Source organism: Rissa tridactyla, chromosome 8 (genome assembly GCF_028500815.1).
Source record: "Rissa tridactyla isolate bRisTri1 chromosome 8, bRisTri1.patW.cur.20221130, whole genome shotgun sequence".
Classification (NCBI taxonomy): Eukaryota; Metazoa; Chordata; class Aves; order Charadriiformes; family Laridae; genus Rissa; species Rissa tridactyla.
Genome location: NC_071473.1, coordinates 54,957,734 through 54,973,162, shown reverse-complemented (window position 1 = coordinate 54,973,162; position 15,429 = coordinate 54,957,734). Strand labels below are relative to the sequence as shown.

The following is a 15,429-nucleotide window of genomic DNA, read 5'->3' as shown; positions in this document are numbered from 1 at the left end:
GCCACAGCTTCTCTGGGCAACCTGGGCCAGGGGCTCACCACCCTCACAGCCAACAATTTCTGCCTCACATCTCATCTCAGTCTCCCCTCGTCCAGTGTAAAACCCTTCCCCCTCGTCCCATGGCTCCCCTCCCTGCTCCAGAGTCCCTCCCCAGCTTTCCTGGAGCCCCTTTAGGGCCTGGCAGGGGCTGGAAGGTCTCCCCGGAGCCTTCTCTTCTCCAGGCTGAACCCCCCCAGCTCTCTCAGCCTGTCCTCCCAGCAGAGGGGCTCCAGCCCTCCCAGCACCTCCGGGGCCTCCTCTGGCCCCGCTCCAACAGCTCCGTGTCCTTCTGCTGTTGGTGCCCCAGGGCTGGAGGCAGCGCTGCGGGGGGGTCTCACAGAGCGGAGCAGGGGGGCAGAATCCCCCCCTTGCCCTGCTGCCCACGCTGCTGGGGATGCAGCCCAGGCTGCGGGGGGTTTCTGGGCTGACAGCGCACGTTGCCGGGGCGCGTGGAGCTTCTCACCCACCAACACCCCCGAGTCCTTCTCCCCAGGGCTGCTCTCAGTCCATTCTCCACCCAGCCTGGATTGGCGCTTGGGATCGCCCCGACCCACATGCAGGACTTTGCACTTGGCCTTGTTGAACTTCATGAGTTCAAACCAGGCATTTCAATCCCATTCTTTTACATTTCTTGCAAAACCACGGGCATCCATGGGATGTGCTCTGTCCTCTCCCCAGTGGTGGGCTGTGCAGAGCAGACCGAAGTCCGTGGCAGTGACGCCACTGAGAGCACAAGCTGCGCAGGGAAGAGAAAGCCCCTGTGTGTGCAGCAGCACGTAGTGATTAAATGGGAACAGCGGCGCTCAAGTAACGATGAGAAGTATTTGATCCATAATATGCAGAAGCGGAATTAACGACAGACTTGAAATGTTTTTAGACAGAATGCTAAAAGATAGCATTCATTCCCCGGATATATGATTATATCTTTCAGTATATCAAACAAAAATTGTATACTTAATCCATAACTCTGCTCTTTATGTGAAATGGAAGGAATTAAGAGTAATCAACTGTAGCTAGTATTTTAATAACGCGGTTACCCTTCTTGTCCCGCTGTTCGACCAGATGTGGTTTCCCTCCGTTTAAATTGGTCGTCTTTCTTTGCCCCGGTGCAGCGGCGCTGTCTCTGGCGTGGCTTTGGAAGCAGCATCAGGAGACCTGCACGGTTCCTGTGAGATCTGGGGTGGGAAGCTCAAGGCCAGGGAAACTGAGATGGGTGAAAAGAGCCCTGGTTCGGCTCTGTCCTGCACCTCGTTTCTGTTCAGGTTGCTGTCTCGGGATGCAGTGCTGCTGGAGCACGCCTTTCCTAATCGCCAGTCTAATTTGTAGCTGTAGAGGCCAGTAAAATAAACTGTGGTCACAATCCTACACAGTCGCATTTCTGGCTAGCTGCCATCAGCAGGGGCTGTGTAAGAACAAAAGCCATCTCCAGAGTCCGAAAAAACGCTCTCTGAAAGATTTACCATCATACTTTTCTGCCCCAAACGTAGGGTATTTAAAACTTTAGTTAGGTTTGCCCGATTTAAAACCTAAGCTCTCCATCTCCGTGCAGGCAGGCAGGGCCGCGGGTCTCCGTCTGTATTTTCTCTCCCCTGTAGAGCACGCAGGCAGAAACCGCTCCCCTCAGCGCCCCACAGCTCCAGTGTTGCCCACGGCCTCGCCAATCTGCCGATAATTTTGCTCGACAGGCTACATCGGCAGCTTGCAAAGAGCTTACTGGGCTACCAGTTACGTCTGTAAAAAAAGAGGGGGGAAAAAAAAAGAAAGAAAAAAAAAAAAAGGAAATTTATTGCTTAGGGTATATGAGTTACAGAAATTTTCTTTTTGCTTTCTAGACTGATCAATGGTCAACAAGGAATTACTATTAAAAATTATAGTACAAGATCACTTCTTACTGTTACCAATGTGACAGAAGAGCATTTTGGCAACTATACATGTGTCGCTGCCAACAAGCTAGGGACGACCAATGCCAGCCTGCCTCTCAACCGTAAGTAACGCGGACATGTGGCAAATGTTCATGGTTGTTTGTTTCCACATACCTGGATTCAAAAGCCAAAAAAAAGAGGAGTTTGCTTTCCCCCCTGGTTTCTTCACAAAGCCTATAAATACCGTTGTGTTCCTCAGTACTGGGCAATGATGCACCTGGTTATTTCTTCTGTGCTGCAGAAGGGTTTCTGTTCTGAAAGCGATGCAACCTTTTGGGGGGTATCAATGAGTTATGAATCTAAAAAAAAAATCCAACAACTCAACCCAACCCGCCGTCGTGGTACAGAGGCAGAATTAGCATGATAAAACCTGTCTGCTCAGAACAGCAGTAACGGATCGCCAAGGCACCGCTGTAAAGCCAAGGAGCGTGCTGAGCGGAGTAACCGGGGGGTGCCGGAGCCCGGCTCCCAGGTTTCTCGGTCGTTGGCCTCTGGCACAGAGAAGTGGCAGAGGACTTGAAGTTAAATCTTTTGGAAAAGACAATAAGCATTGTAAGGGGCAAAGCAAAGCATTGAGATTTTTAGCGTGAAGGTTACCAGAAATGGGTCTCAGATGTCCTGCTTGAAAGATATCTTTATCTGTGAATTCGTAGTATTTCGCGTTTGTTGAACATCTCGCCATCTGTTAGTGGCACCCAAAGTTGTTCGTAGTTGAACTTCGATGCTAGTCTGTTTTAATAGTGATAAAACTGAAAGACAAAACTTAGAATATATCCCACACACTTATCTCTGCATAAAGATATTCCTTATTGAGTGGAAATGTAGATTTTCAGTTGCTTATATCCCAGGGTAATTGCCTTCTAGCCGTGAAACTTCCTTCTGAATATACTTCCTGTATGATATGTATTGCCAGGATATTCTAAATTACTGCAGAACAGATGTAATAAGCAGGAAATAGCATGAAGCCTTTGCTGCCGTTTTATTTAATATTTGAGAAATCTTTAACAAAGTGGAAACAACGTTACGCGTTTTAAACAGAAAAGGCAAGAAGTGAAAGCAGAGGAATATTATACGAGGAGGAGATAGTATTTGGTGTATTTGCAATTCAGAGAAGGTAAAATGAAGGTTTGGGTTCATTTTCAACAGAGCAGGGCTGAATCTCTCTTTAGTTGCTGCCAGGATTTTGTCAGCTTTAAATTGTTGAGGTACGATGCAGCCACCATTGAAAAGCACTTGGAGATGCAGAGGTTGAAAGTGTCATACAAGTACCAAGCACATTGTTACAAATCATAAAAATAGATGTTCTCCATCATGCAAGGGATGGGATGTGTGAAGCAAAACAGCCTGAGAGAAAATGCTGAAACCTGGGTCTGATCCTGACCTCATGGAATGAAATGTGGGGGTGGCGTTAGCTCCGCGGCTTGACTGAAAGAGCAAGAAGAAATGTTTTATTTTATACTATGATTATTTTTTTTCTAATCTAGTCAAAACAAGGAGAGGTTTCCAAAAGGTGGTGATCTAGATTTCAGTTGGGAATGAAGATCATTTGGCAGAGTTTTTTCCTTGCTCATAGTTTGCATTACTATTATCTAGAAACAGTACTACTTTAAAAAAATAAATAAAAAAAATCACAGGGTAGCAACTTACTATGTACGGACTCCTTAATCCATCAGAGAGAATTTTCTCTTGTGAAACGCTGCTTACGTTTTATTTAGTTGGCAACGATAGCTGAACATATGCGCTGGTCCAGGTACGCGTGGGGGAAGTGTCAGCAGTCAGGGGTTGCAACATTAGATGGTCAAATACAGGGTTAAGTATAATTTGATCGTCATGTTACTTGACAAATGTTAAAGATTAGATGTTGACGTTTTATTTCAGCATGTATTTTAAACTGTTAATTGCGCTGGTGGAATACAGCCTGAGACGCGGCGCGGTTGGAATAGCATCGTTAGCGCAGCTGCCAGTAACGGCCGCGGCTGGGGACCCCGCCGCGCTCCCCGCTGCACTCCCCTGCGAAACCACGACGGGTGCCCAAAGACACGGGGGGGGTATCAAAACGCTGCCACGACGTGCAGCTACAGCGGGAGGGCTTCAAATCCTGAGCGTGGATGCCTGCGCACCTCTGCTGTTGGGTATTGGCATCTCGCCCGATATCGCAAAGTGATTGCTACTTGGCTGTTTCTGTGTGCTGTTGGGTTGTCGGGGTTTTTTTTAAGGAAAATGTGTACAGCAGAGTTAGAAAATCTGTATTTTCTTTCTTTGCACATCCCCATATAATATATAAGTGACATTGTAGCTGTGCACAGCTGGGAGCCTTTCTCAGGGACAGAGCTAAGCGTATTCTCCGTTATTGGTGTCTGCGTCCTATGCAGATATAAAACTAATGAACACCAGAAAAAGGATTATTTCTTCTATGACTGAGAGGGCTCTGGCTTTCTGCGATCCATAAAGGCAACCTTGAGCTAACAGAAAGTCATAAAGTTGGAAAAGGGATGTCAGGACAAGGTAAAAGCTGACTTTGTGTGGCTGCGACATGGACTGAGCAAAGGAGATGGTAGATTAATGGTGCTGTACCTGACGGTGCCCACGGGGTGGATGGGGCAGGGGAGAACTTGTCTGGGGTATGGCTGCGCACCCATGGCCAGAGGACAACCCCACTGCTGCTGCGAGCTGGGGACGCCCAGCAGAAGGTCGCCCACAGCCACTTCTGTCCCGGAGACAGATAGCCAGGTCAGTTTGCAGGAGAACCTCACGTCTGGGGAGTTATGAACATCCCAGATCCCGCGAACATATCAAAATTTATCATATCCCTAGCGGAAGACTCGTTGGCCATGTCTAAGGTCTAGCTATTAATAATAAATTCAGCAGCTGTAAAATAGAAAGACTGAGCCTTGCGGGAAAAATACAGAGAAGCGGTGGTTCCAATAAATTAATAATGAATGGCAATTTGCTAATTATTCATGGCTATGTCCTCTGTATCATCCAAATGTGTTGTTTTTTATGGGTAAGTGTATAAAGTATGTGATCCTCCCAGAGCACCCGCCGGAGGAGTGTTTGTTGGACAGTCCCATCCTGCCATCTACGGGCCTAATTGATCAGATGTTTAGCACTGCCGACGCTGGCTTTTCCCAGAATTTCTGGTACTTAAGAAGAAGAAGAATGTAGTCCTCTCCTGTAAATACAGCGTGGATTTGCTGATTCATTAAACCCAGGAGATGAGGCGTTACTGTGTGTACGGAGGGTGAGAGGTTCCATCTCCAGGGATGAGCCAACAGGGAATGGAATAGCCCTTTTTTAATTAAGCAGATTTTGCTTTTCGATTAGTGCAATCTTAATTCAAGACAAAAGGCATTTTCCTACAAACAAATTTGCAAGGCCATCGCGAGGGGAGGGAGTTACCATTAACCACTGGCAGCGAGGTAGGTTTATTCCACTGTTTTTCTCAAGCAGCCGAAACGGACATGGTCACGATTGCTGCTAAAGCAGCAACATCCTTACCAGGATGTCTCCTGTCCTTGCGCTCTCCTGGCCAGAAGCCACAGTTGGTAGTGGACTTCTCACTTCTCTTATCAAAGCTGAGTCGTGGCAGAAGGTCTTCCCTGCCTTTCATCGATGAGGATGAAGGTGGAGCCGTTGCTCAGCCCCTGCTGCCCGCAGCAGGACGTGGGGCGAGATGCTGCCACCACAAGCCCTTGATGAGCTGCTGGAGATCCTGGGCCAGGCTCGGGGCTCAGCTCTGCCCCGTGGCACCGGAGATCCGGGCTCTGTAGGTCGGGCCGTGGGGTGCATCACTTGGTATCCTGGCTGGGTCAGGGGTGCAGCGCCAACCCCACCCTCTGCCAGCCTGTCCTCCTCGGCTCCCCTCTCCTCTGCCCGAGCGCTTGTTAAATTAGGGCGGGAAACTGAGTGGCTGTTGATCTGCATGGAGGCTTAATCTATACGTCTATAGAAACTACAGCTCTACTTACGAGACTGTTTGTAGAGGCATTAAATTCACTGCTACACGTGCGATCTCTGTGTGTCCCCTGAAGATATGTCACCCACAAAACTCTGGATTCATGTAAGCCATCATCTCACAGGAGACGGAACATAATCAGTGCTTCTCTAGGAGATATGTGTGTGTTTATTCTTAAGTAAAAGAATTATTTTCATTTTCTAAAGAGCACCTCCTATACATTCGCTAGTATTTTTAGGAACGCTATAAATAACTTGTCTGGTCAAGAAAACTTACAATACAGAGGGAGCATCCACGTCCGTTCCTAACAGCTGCCAAAGGAATTACTTCCTTTAAATGGTAGCTCTATGACCCACAGGTGTTACTGATGTTCAGGTTTACACAGAAATCTTAGATATGTTGTCACGGTTGTCAGTAATTATTCAAAAACATAAACAATGGTGAGGAGCTGCAGAAAAGGTCTGTAGTGACATTTGGAAGGAGAAGGAGCATGGCAAGGTGTGTGAGAGATGTGGTAGTATTTTCTGTGCTAATTTAATTGCTGTAGCTAAACGGAACTACTTTATTGAATAAGCATCCGACTGTGAACTTACGGTTAGTGCAACATGCTTATAATCTTGTCTCAAACATTTCTACATGCCAGGAAGCGCCAGACCGTGCCCTCAATTTATATGTGTTGATTGCATTGTGTCCTGGTTCCTACATAAAGATTCCTAATTAAACTGCTGTATTAATAGTTTTAATACGTTGGGTTTCATGTCTGAAATGAAAAAAAAATATATTCTTCTAAAAAATTAAGTTATTGTAAATTGCATTTAACATGCAATAATATGCAGTTCCTCAGTGGCACTATGTGTAATTGGTGTAGCGTTGGCTACGTCTACTGGAAGATCAAAGACCCAGAGGTATGGAGGGTGTCTGCAGAGTGGTACAACGGCCTTGCCCTGACACGTCTTCTAAATAAGGGGACAGGCAACCGTTTTCCATGGTCACTTCCTGCTGTGCCAAGTCATCAAAATCAAAGGAAAACCAGGGCTTAAGGGGATGTGAGAGACCACCTCAGTCATCTGAGGGAGGGCAGGCTCACGATGCCAGTCGTTGTTCCTGGAAGCTGTTGGACCTGCTCCCTCCATCCATAGTGACCCACCGCAGGCTTTCCCACATTGGCAGCTCGTCCTTCTTGTTTGAACCAGACCTTTTCTTCCTGCAGCTGACGCCTGTTCCCACCCGCCAGAGTCACCCATGGGAAGGAGAGAGAGCAGGGTTTCTCAGGAGTAAGAAGAAATGAGATCTGGGCAGAGGGAGGCAAGAGCAGTGCCGTGGCAAAATAATTGGCTCCAAGGCCGTAAGAGCCTGTCCCGAAATGAGCAAGGGAATGATCCAAAATTAGTAACTTCATGCACTGATAAGCACATGCGTTTGCACTAGCGTTGTCAACAATAGTGGGGGCGGAGTGGCCAGGTACCCTCCGTTGCCATTTTGCAATGGCGGTTTAAGGTTGGCTGGTGCCTGGGCTGCGGCCATGCTCCTGACATGACTCTTCTTGAACCTTAAATGTTCCTGTATGCTGTTATGCCTGCTGTAGCAAGCTTTCTCTTTTTTTTTTTTTTTTTAATCTTTTTAAACTTCTCCTGATGCAGACAAGGTTTGGGCTGCATCGCTGGCCGTGCTCCCCTCTCCCTGGCCCTGCCCTCCGGAGCTCCCACGGGAGTATTCCCGTATTGCCCAGGCTGCATGTGGGCCCTGCAAGGCTGGCGCTGCTGCAGGTGGCCCTTATTATCGGTAATTTGCATAGCTTTTAGTTATCCTCGAAGACTGCTTGGGTCGTCTTCTGTTCATCTAGTTTGGTGTCATCATTAAACTCAGCAGTTTCATTTGATTGACTGGGGAATTGTATTTTAGTGTATTTGGATACGTGACAGGTTTCTGCTAAGGTTTAGCTCGATAGCTTTGCCTACCCTACCAAATTTGACATTTCTAGAAAGAAATTTACTCTCCAGGGAAATTCCCTTTGTGTCCACAGTTTCTGCCATTGTCCAATTACCTAAGAAATATTTTACTATTTTATCTCTCAAATACCAGCCTGCAAAGCAAATCAAACTTAAATTTGCATAGTTCTGCATTATGTCTCAGCTGGGTTGGCTGGTCTGTACCAAGGAAAAAGAAAAAAAAAAAAAAACCAAACAAAAAAGTTCTATAGATATATCTATATACATATAAAAATTTAAATGAAAATTCCTGTACGCATTAGGAGCCTATGCAAAGACTGCTGCAGTCACTCAAAAGACACTTACTGATTTAATAAGGTTTGGATCAAGCCCAAAGTCCTCTGTAGATATCGCTGGGCAGAGAACTGGTGCCATGGACTGAATTTTTGTTTGGAGGCGTCCAGTCCCGCCCCCGAGGGTGCAGTCACTGACGGGATCTGCTCACCCAGCCCCTGCTGAGCGTGCAGGGCAGGTCTCTTCCTCCGCATCTCGGGAGGGGTGACGGAGAGCGAGCAGATTTGACATCCATTCTGGGAACTTCCAAATCACTTGTAAAGGGGTTGTCACACGTCCAAGCCGTAATGTTTTCTTACGTCTTCTGACCTGCTGCAAGGGACATCCAGGTCCACACCTGTAGTGCTTCATGGAATACCCTTTATAAAGCCAAACCAAATCTTTGCATGATGCGTTGTCCCATGTGGAAGTTTGTAACATCTGTGGTGTTCCTCTTCTGTTACAGACTGAAGACGATTTTGCCTTTTTTTTCCTTCTGTGTGCGCTCTGTCTTCACTGGTGGGTCTTCTGGTCCAAATCCTCTGTTTTGCTTTCCATGTCCAAGTTGGCCTAATAAGACCAACTGGTACAGGAGAGGTGATCCATCACGGAAAGGACCTGTCCTGGGGATGGAGACTGGGACGGACACCCAGCTCCTGAGGAGCATGTTGAAGTTCGGGGAATTACAGAAGCAGGGTTATAAATTTGGGAGCTGTTTCCTCAGGGACCTTTCTCAAAGATCGAGGTGTATTCATCCAGGGCATTTTGAGTGATCATGTTCCCAATGGAAAACAAGTCTCTGACTTCCAACCATCCCCAGTGGGATTCATAGGTGTCCTGGTGTGAGGTAAAACAGAACCAACTTTCCGTTCAGCAATTTTATTTCTTAGCTAGGCCTCTTCTAACTCTGAAATTAACAGCATGTTGTGTCGAAAACGGTTCGTTCAGAGTGATAAGACAGTTAGTGCCAAGGAATGGTACACAGAGAGGCTCTTGCTTACATTTATTGCTGTGACAACCAAGGTCAGCTAATTTCGTTATCTGCCCCGTTGGAGGGTGGGAGGCGGAGGGGCGCAGAGGGGTCCCACCTGCGGGGAGGAGCGGACGGGACAGGTGACCCCAAACTGGCCAACGGGGTATTCCATCCCATCTGCCCCACGCTCAGTATAAAAGCTGATGGATCAAAGGCTCAGCCCTCTTCCTGCAATGGCTGACGTCCCAGGAGGACCCTGTCTGTTCGTCTGCCTTTGATCCTGATCCGCGCGTTCCTGACTCCAGCTCTGGAACCCGGTTCCCACCCGTTGCTGAGCCCAGCCTCGGACTTCCCCAGTGCCTCCGGTGACGTCAGCCTGGGAGCTCGATACAGTTTTGTATATACTGTGTCTATTTCATTATTTTCTTTTTCATCTTATTATTAATATTTCATTAAAGTAGTTTAGTTTCTTCTAAACTTGCAAATTTCTCTTTATCTCTCCTCCTCCTCTCTGTGCGTGAGAGGCTGGGGGGGGAGCATCTGTCGCCGGCCACTGGCCAATATGGCCAAAACCACGACAATAGGCAAGGTAAAAACCTTTCTTCTCTCCCTGTTCTCGCACAGGGTGAAATGGAGACGTACAATACAGCTGAACAACGCACAACTAAAACAGAGAGTTTTCTTTACGTCACAAGTACACCTGGGGGACTAATTTCATAAGATATTGCTGAGACGAAGAGCCCAGCAGAGTTAAAAACTCAGCACCTTAAATTCATATATTCATACAGAATAAGATAAATGGCCAAATCCTCCATTTATGTAAGTCGTAATAATTCTGTTAGATGCTGGATTTGAGATCCTTCCATATGGATGTCAACTGCTGCTCCAGGCAAAAATTACTGAGAGTTAAGGAGAAATTTTCTCTAAATCCATTTTCCAGCTTGAGCTTTATTCTGAATTATACAACAATAAGTGACTGAGATGGGACGAGGTAGAAATAACCCGTCTGAGCAAGGCCAATAACAATAGAAGAAACTTTAAAGGCTTGAGAGCGTATCTGTGTGTGAGGGGGGAAAAAAACCCAGTGATTTTTGCTATGGATCCTTACTGAAGTTGTCTCTGTGTTATGTTTTGTTACATTTGTGTTTATATTCTCAAATTGTGCAATTATAACCATAGCTAACGATCTTTAGACACATATTCTTACTGAACTGGATAAATCAGAGAGGTTGAAGCACGTCTGGAAGCATGTCTAAATGTTCATCTTAGGTAGCAGTTAATGATGATGATTAAAACATTCAAGGTCATCCGTGGAACTTATTTACAGCGTGCTGCTGAAGGCAGCGGCTGCTCGTGCCCCGATGAGGGCAAGGAGCACCGATGGTCAGAGCTCTTCTTCAACTTGTATTTCTTTTCCAAGGGGTAGAAGAGCTTGAAATCAGTTAACTTTTTAGAAAAAATGAAAATCCAAAGAATACTATGCGTAACAAATGGGGTGAAAACTAGAATTTCTATAATGTAATAATATAAATATATTTTACAACCCAATCGGAACACAGACTTTAGCCTTGGCCTGAAAAATTTTGCAGCGTGGAGGGGGAGGTTCATAAAGGGGTGATAAGAAACAAAGGATGAAAAAATTCCCATGTTGAGAGATTAAAGATGATTACTGTCTGTCTTCTAAAGGAAAAGAGGCTTATTGAAATATTGGCTGGTCTAAAGAAGGTGTATTAGGAAGTTTTCTCATAAAATAAGCCCAAGAGGGCTTTCACTTACACTAATCAGTGGCAAATTTTAAACTGAATGCAAAGCACTTCTTCATTAAAATATTATTAAGTGCAGAACTTATTTTCATAACAAGTTGTTGAGACCAAAGCTCATGGGGCTTTAAAAAGGAATTAGCCATTGATCAAGAATATCAAGAATTTTCATGAAAATCATTGAATAGATTTTAAACCCAAGGCTTCAGTATTTAAGCGAATACTCTGACAGGTTGGAAAATGCCATGACCGAGATAATTTACCAAATAAATTATAGGTTATTTAACAAAAGTAGTTGCTTGAAATCCAACCATGTCAGCATGGGTTTGTGAAAGGCAGGTCCTGCTTGGCAAACATGATCTCCTCCTGTGGGAAGGTGACCTGCTTAGCGGATGAGGGAAAGGCTGTGGGTGTTGTCTACCTAGACTTCAGTAGAGCCTTTGACACCCTTTCCCACAGCATTCTCCTGGAGAACCTGTCTGTTCATGGCCTGGATGGGCATACGCTGGATGGCCAGGCCTGAAGTCTGGTGGTGAATGGAGTTAAGTCCAGTCAATGGCTGGTCACAAGCGGTGTTCCCCACGGATCAGTATTGGAGCCGGTTCTATTTAACATCTTTATCAATGATCTGGACGAGGGGATCAAGTGCACCCTCAGTGAATTTGCAGGTGACACCAAGTTGGGTGGGAGTGTTGATCTGCTGGTGGGTAGGAAGGCTCTGCAGAGGCATCTGGACAGGCTGGATTGATGGGCCGAGGCCAATGGTGGGAGGTCCAACAAGGCCAAGTGCCGGGTCCCGCACATGGGGCACACCAACCCCACGCAGCGCTCCAGGCTGGGGCAGAGCGTCTGGAGAGCTGCCCGGCGGAAAAGGACCTGGGGGTGTTGGTTGACAGAGGCTGACTGTGAGCCAGCAGTGTGCCCAGGTGGCCAGGGAGGCCAGCAGCGTCCTGGCCTGTACCAGCACTAGTGTGGCCAGCAGGACTGGGGCAGTGACCGTCCCCCTGTACTGGGCACTGGCGAGGCCCCACCTCGAGGGCTGTGTCCAGTTTTGGGGGGCCCCTCGCTCCAGGAAAGACATTGAGGGTCTGGAGCGTGTCCAGAGAAGGGCGACGGAGCTGGTGAGGGGTCTGGAGCACAAGCCTTGTGAGGAGCGGCTGAGGGAGCTGGGGGTGTTCAGCCTGGAGAGAAGGGGGCTGAGGGGAGACCTTCTGGCTCTCTGCAGCTCCCTGAAAGGAGGGGGCAGCCAGGGGGGGTCGGGCTCTTCTCCCAAGGAACAGGCCATGGGACAGGGGAAACGGCCTCAAGTTGTGCCAGGGGAGGTTTAGGATGGATATTGGGGGAAATTTCTTCATGGAAAGGGTTGTCAAGCCTTGGCCCAGGCTGCCCAGGGCAGTGGTGGAGTCGCCATCCCTGGAGGGATTGAAAAGACGTATAGACATGGTGCTGAGGGACATGGGGTAGTGGTGGACTTGGCAGTGTTGGGTTAACGGTTGGACTTAATGATCTTAAAGGTCTTTTCCAATCCAAATGAATGATTCTATGATCTGAAAAACGTGTGCGCTTCTATCATCTCAAGTGTCCTCTAAATTAGAGATTGCTAAAAAAAATTCCAGACAGACATGATCGCCACAACTTCTATTTACATATTCCTGAAAGCTGCTACAGGTTCCTACGTGTCTGAACAGTGTGTGAACTGAAGAAAATTAGAAAGGAAAAAAAAAATCCTTTTTTTTTACTGTAAGAAGCCTAAAAATAGATTGCGAGATTTAAAAGTGAGAGCTTTTTCAGTGAGCCTACACTATAAACACCAACGAACCTCCATATTGAATCACATAAGTAACAAAATGCTGAGGTTTTTCAATAAGCATCTAAAATAGAGAACTCAGTTAATGATACCCTTAATTCCACCTACAGGTTTATATGCTGAGATTTTGACTGGATTTTAGGTAATAAATTGAGTATAAAAACTTACTCTTCTGAGGGCTTTTCCAAACCTCAGGCCAAAAACATTGACATCAGATGCTCAGATATTGCTTGCAATAGCAGAAATACTTTGGAAAAAAGATCCATGATGAATTTTTCAGCAATGTACTTTTTTTCCAACCATATTATCACAAGTAACAAAGCTAATTCCATGAATTCAAAATGTTCTGCTCTGAAGCATCAACTGAAGCATCTGACTTTCACTGTGCAGTGAGGTGCCGTTACTGTTATAGACCTTCTCTTATAAATTGGCCTGTAAAAAGATATTCAGATTTTTAGACTATGCAATATTTAGGTTTCACAAGCTTTATTCAAAGATAAAACACAAAACTGAGAACTTGATCATTTAAATTCTGATCATTTACTCGGTTAAAATGCTACTCTGAGAGAGAGAAGAAAATATTTCATTTCAAATTATTGGGGATGTGAGGGAGAAAGCAACAAATCTCATGAAGTAACTGCACCGTAAACTAAGGCACACCGCAGTCGAGCCGTCACATACAGCTTTTATTTATTTAGCCCATAAAATGTACATCTGGTCGCAGCCCCTTTCCTTTGCTAATGCTGTTGCTGAGCTTCCCACAGCGCCGCGAGTCTATGAGAAAACGTCAGGCTGGAGAACTTTGGAGTAAGGATCCAACAATGTCTTGTCTAAATCAATAGAGACTTTAATGATTTTAAAGCTACGATTTTACGGCGAAAGGTGGTTCTGTGCAGTTCTTCGTCTTCTTCAGCAAGGTGCATTTCTTCATCTTCACCTTTCTTCTTAACCTAGACTTGAACTTAAAAAATAGAGTCCTGCTGTTATCAGAGCAGTTTATTGTGTAAAGTATGTCTGGTTTAAAATAGTACTTTTAATTAATGACTAAGTGCTTGACATTTTGAAGCAAAATAGCACTTTTTGCAAAATAGCAAAAGTGCTTTCCCTGAATGCAGATTTCTACATCTGGATGGCAAGGTGAAAAAGGGATTCACGTTTCCCTGCGCTGCTTGCCATCGTCCTGCCTGAATTCCAGCACGTCACCCGGCCAACACGTGGTTCTCCTACTGAAGGAACGCTGCAGCCAGTCCCGTTTTGTTTGCAAATGGAAGGCTTATTCTTGACCTTTCAGCGTTTACTCTCAACCAGCAGCCGCTTCATCGGCTCCCGGGCTCTGCAAATACTGTTCCGCAGCTCGGTGTGCAACCTGAGCACGTCGTCCTGCCCAGGGCGCGCGAGTGAGAAAGGGGGTTCAGCTCTTTGTGGTCTTTGGCAATAGCTGTCATCAAAAATACCCTAAAAACTTGCATTACTTTAAATAAAATTCACAGGCCAGGGACTGAAACTGTCGCTCCGCAGTTTGTAGGAAATTTTTTTGCCTGGGACATTTCTTGGGCATACAAATACTTTACTGACCCTGTTGTTCTGGATGGAGGGGAGCGAGGGGGAAGGCGCCATGTCTGACCTCGTGCCCTTGGTCCAACGCCAGCTGGGGCTGTGGCGGAGCAGGAAGGAGCTGCTCGGAGCTCATTACAGAGCTGCTAACGACTCGTAATTTTTGCTCAGTTTGCCCAGGGTTTTGGGGCCGGTGCCTGGCTGCGGTGCTGCAGGCGATGAAGGAGGGGAGGGACATTGGCCTTGAATAAACATTTGGGCAACAGCGGTGGAGCAAAGCGAGGGCTGGCGGCGGGCGCTTTCTACGCGTAAATCAGCACAACAAAGCGCCGCTTGGGAAAATAACTGCGTAGGCTAAAGGATGAAGCCGGTCCAAAAATGAATGGATACGGACTTGTCATGCATAAATCCCGGCTGAGAGAGGAGGATTTCTAACCCTTAGAGCAGCTGGGTTCTGCAGCAGTCTTCGACAGAGAGAGGTGGGGCAAGCAACCGAAATGATTTCCACCATGAAGCTTGGTGAGTTCATCAGTGGGATTTGCCCTCAGTGCTAAGGAAATGAACCGAAAGCCTCAGGTCTGCTCCACACAAAAAAAAGTCAAAAAAGAAGACGCAGCTCTCGCGTACAGTTCCCTTTCTGCTGTTCCACCTTGCTGCGGCGCTAAACAAAAACCCATTTCCCAGGGGAATTTAGTGCAGGAATTTATCCTGTTTAACGAGTGGGGTATGAGGTTGGCGTTAATGAAAACACTTGTCCTGGGTCTAACCCTACCTAACGCCCTCTTCCTACCTCCTCGTGCTTCTCGGTTTCTTTAAGGGGATTGTTATTGCTCTGCATTGAAGAAAAGAAATCCTGTTTGTCTTGTTGCAGATGAAGGTTTATTTCGTGCTCAATACATTAGAAGTAGCCAGTGTGTCGTGTGTGTTATTAAAGCAGGGACGGGTCGGTGCTGAGGAGGGGCTGGGAGCGCAGTGGGGTCCAGCCCAGGGTCGTCTCACCCCGGTTTAGTCGGATTTGGTATCTGGAAGAACGGAGAGGGTATTTCTATTTCCAGAAATAATATGTTCGGTTCTTGCATGTTAATATTATGTTGATACTATGCTAATAGGAGTTCATCTGTGCAGCAAGAGTCTAAGCTGTGGCGCGACACTTGCCTT

General features: G+C 46.5%; 1 protein-coding gene across 1 annotated transcript in view; it reads left to right on the top strand.

The window, feature by feature from the left end:
* Positions 1–15,429, top strand: part of NEGR1 (neuronal growth regulator 1) — a 286,625-nt gene that overhangs the window by 225,449 nt on the left and 45,747 nt on the right. Inside the window, 1 exon segment of the mRNA XM_054213168.1 lies at positions 1,872–2,023. Coding sequence (XP_054069143.1) covers positions 1,872–2,023 — 152 coding nt within the window.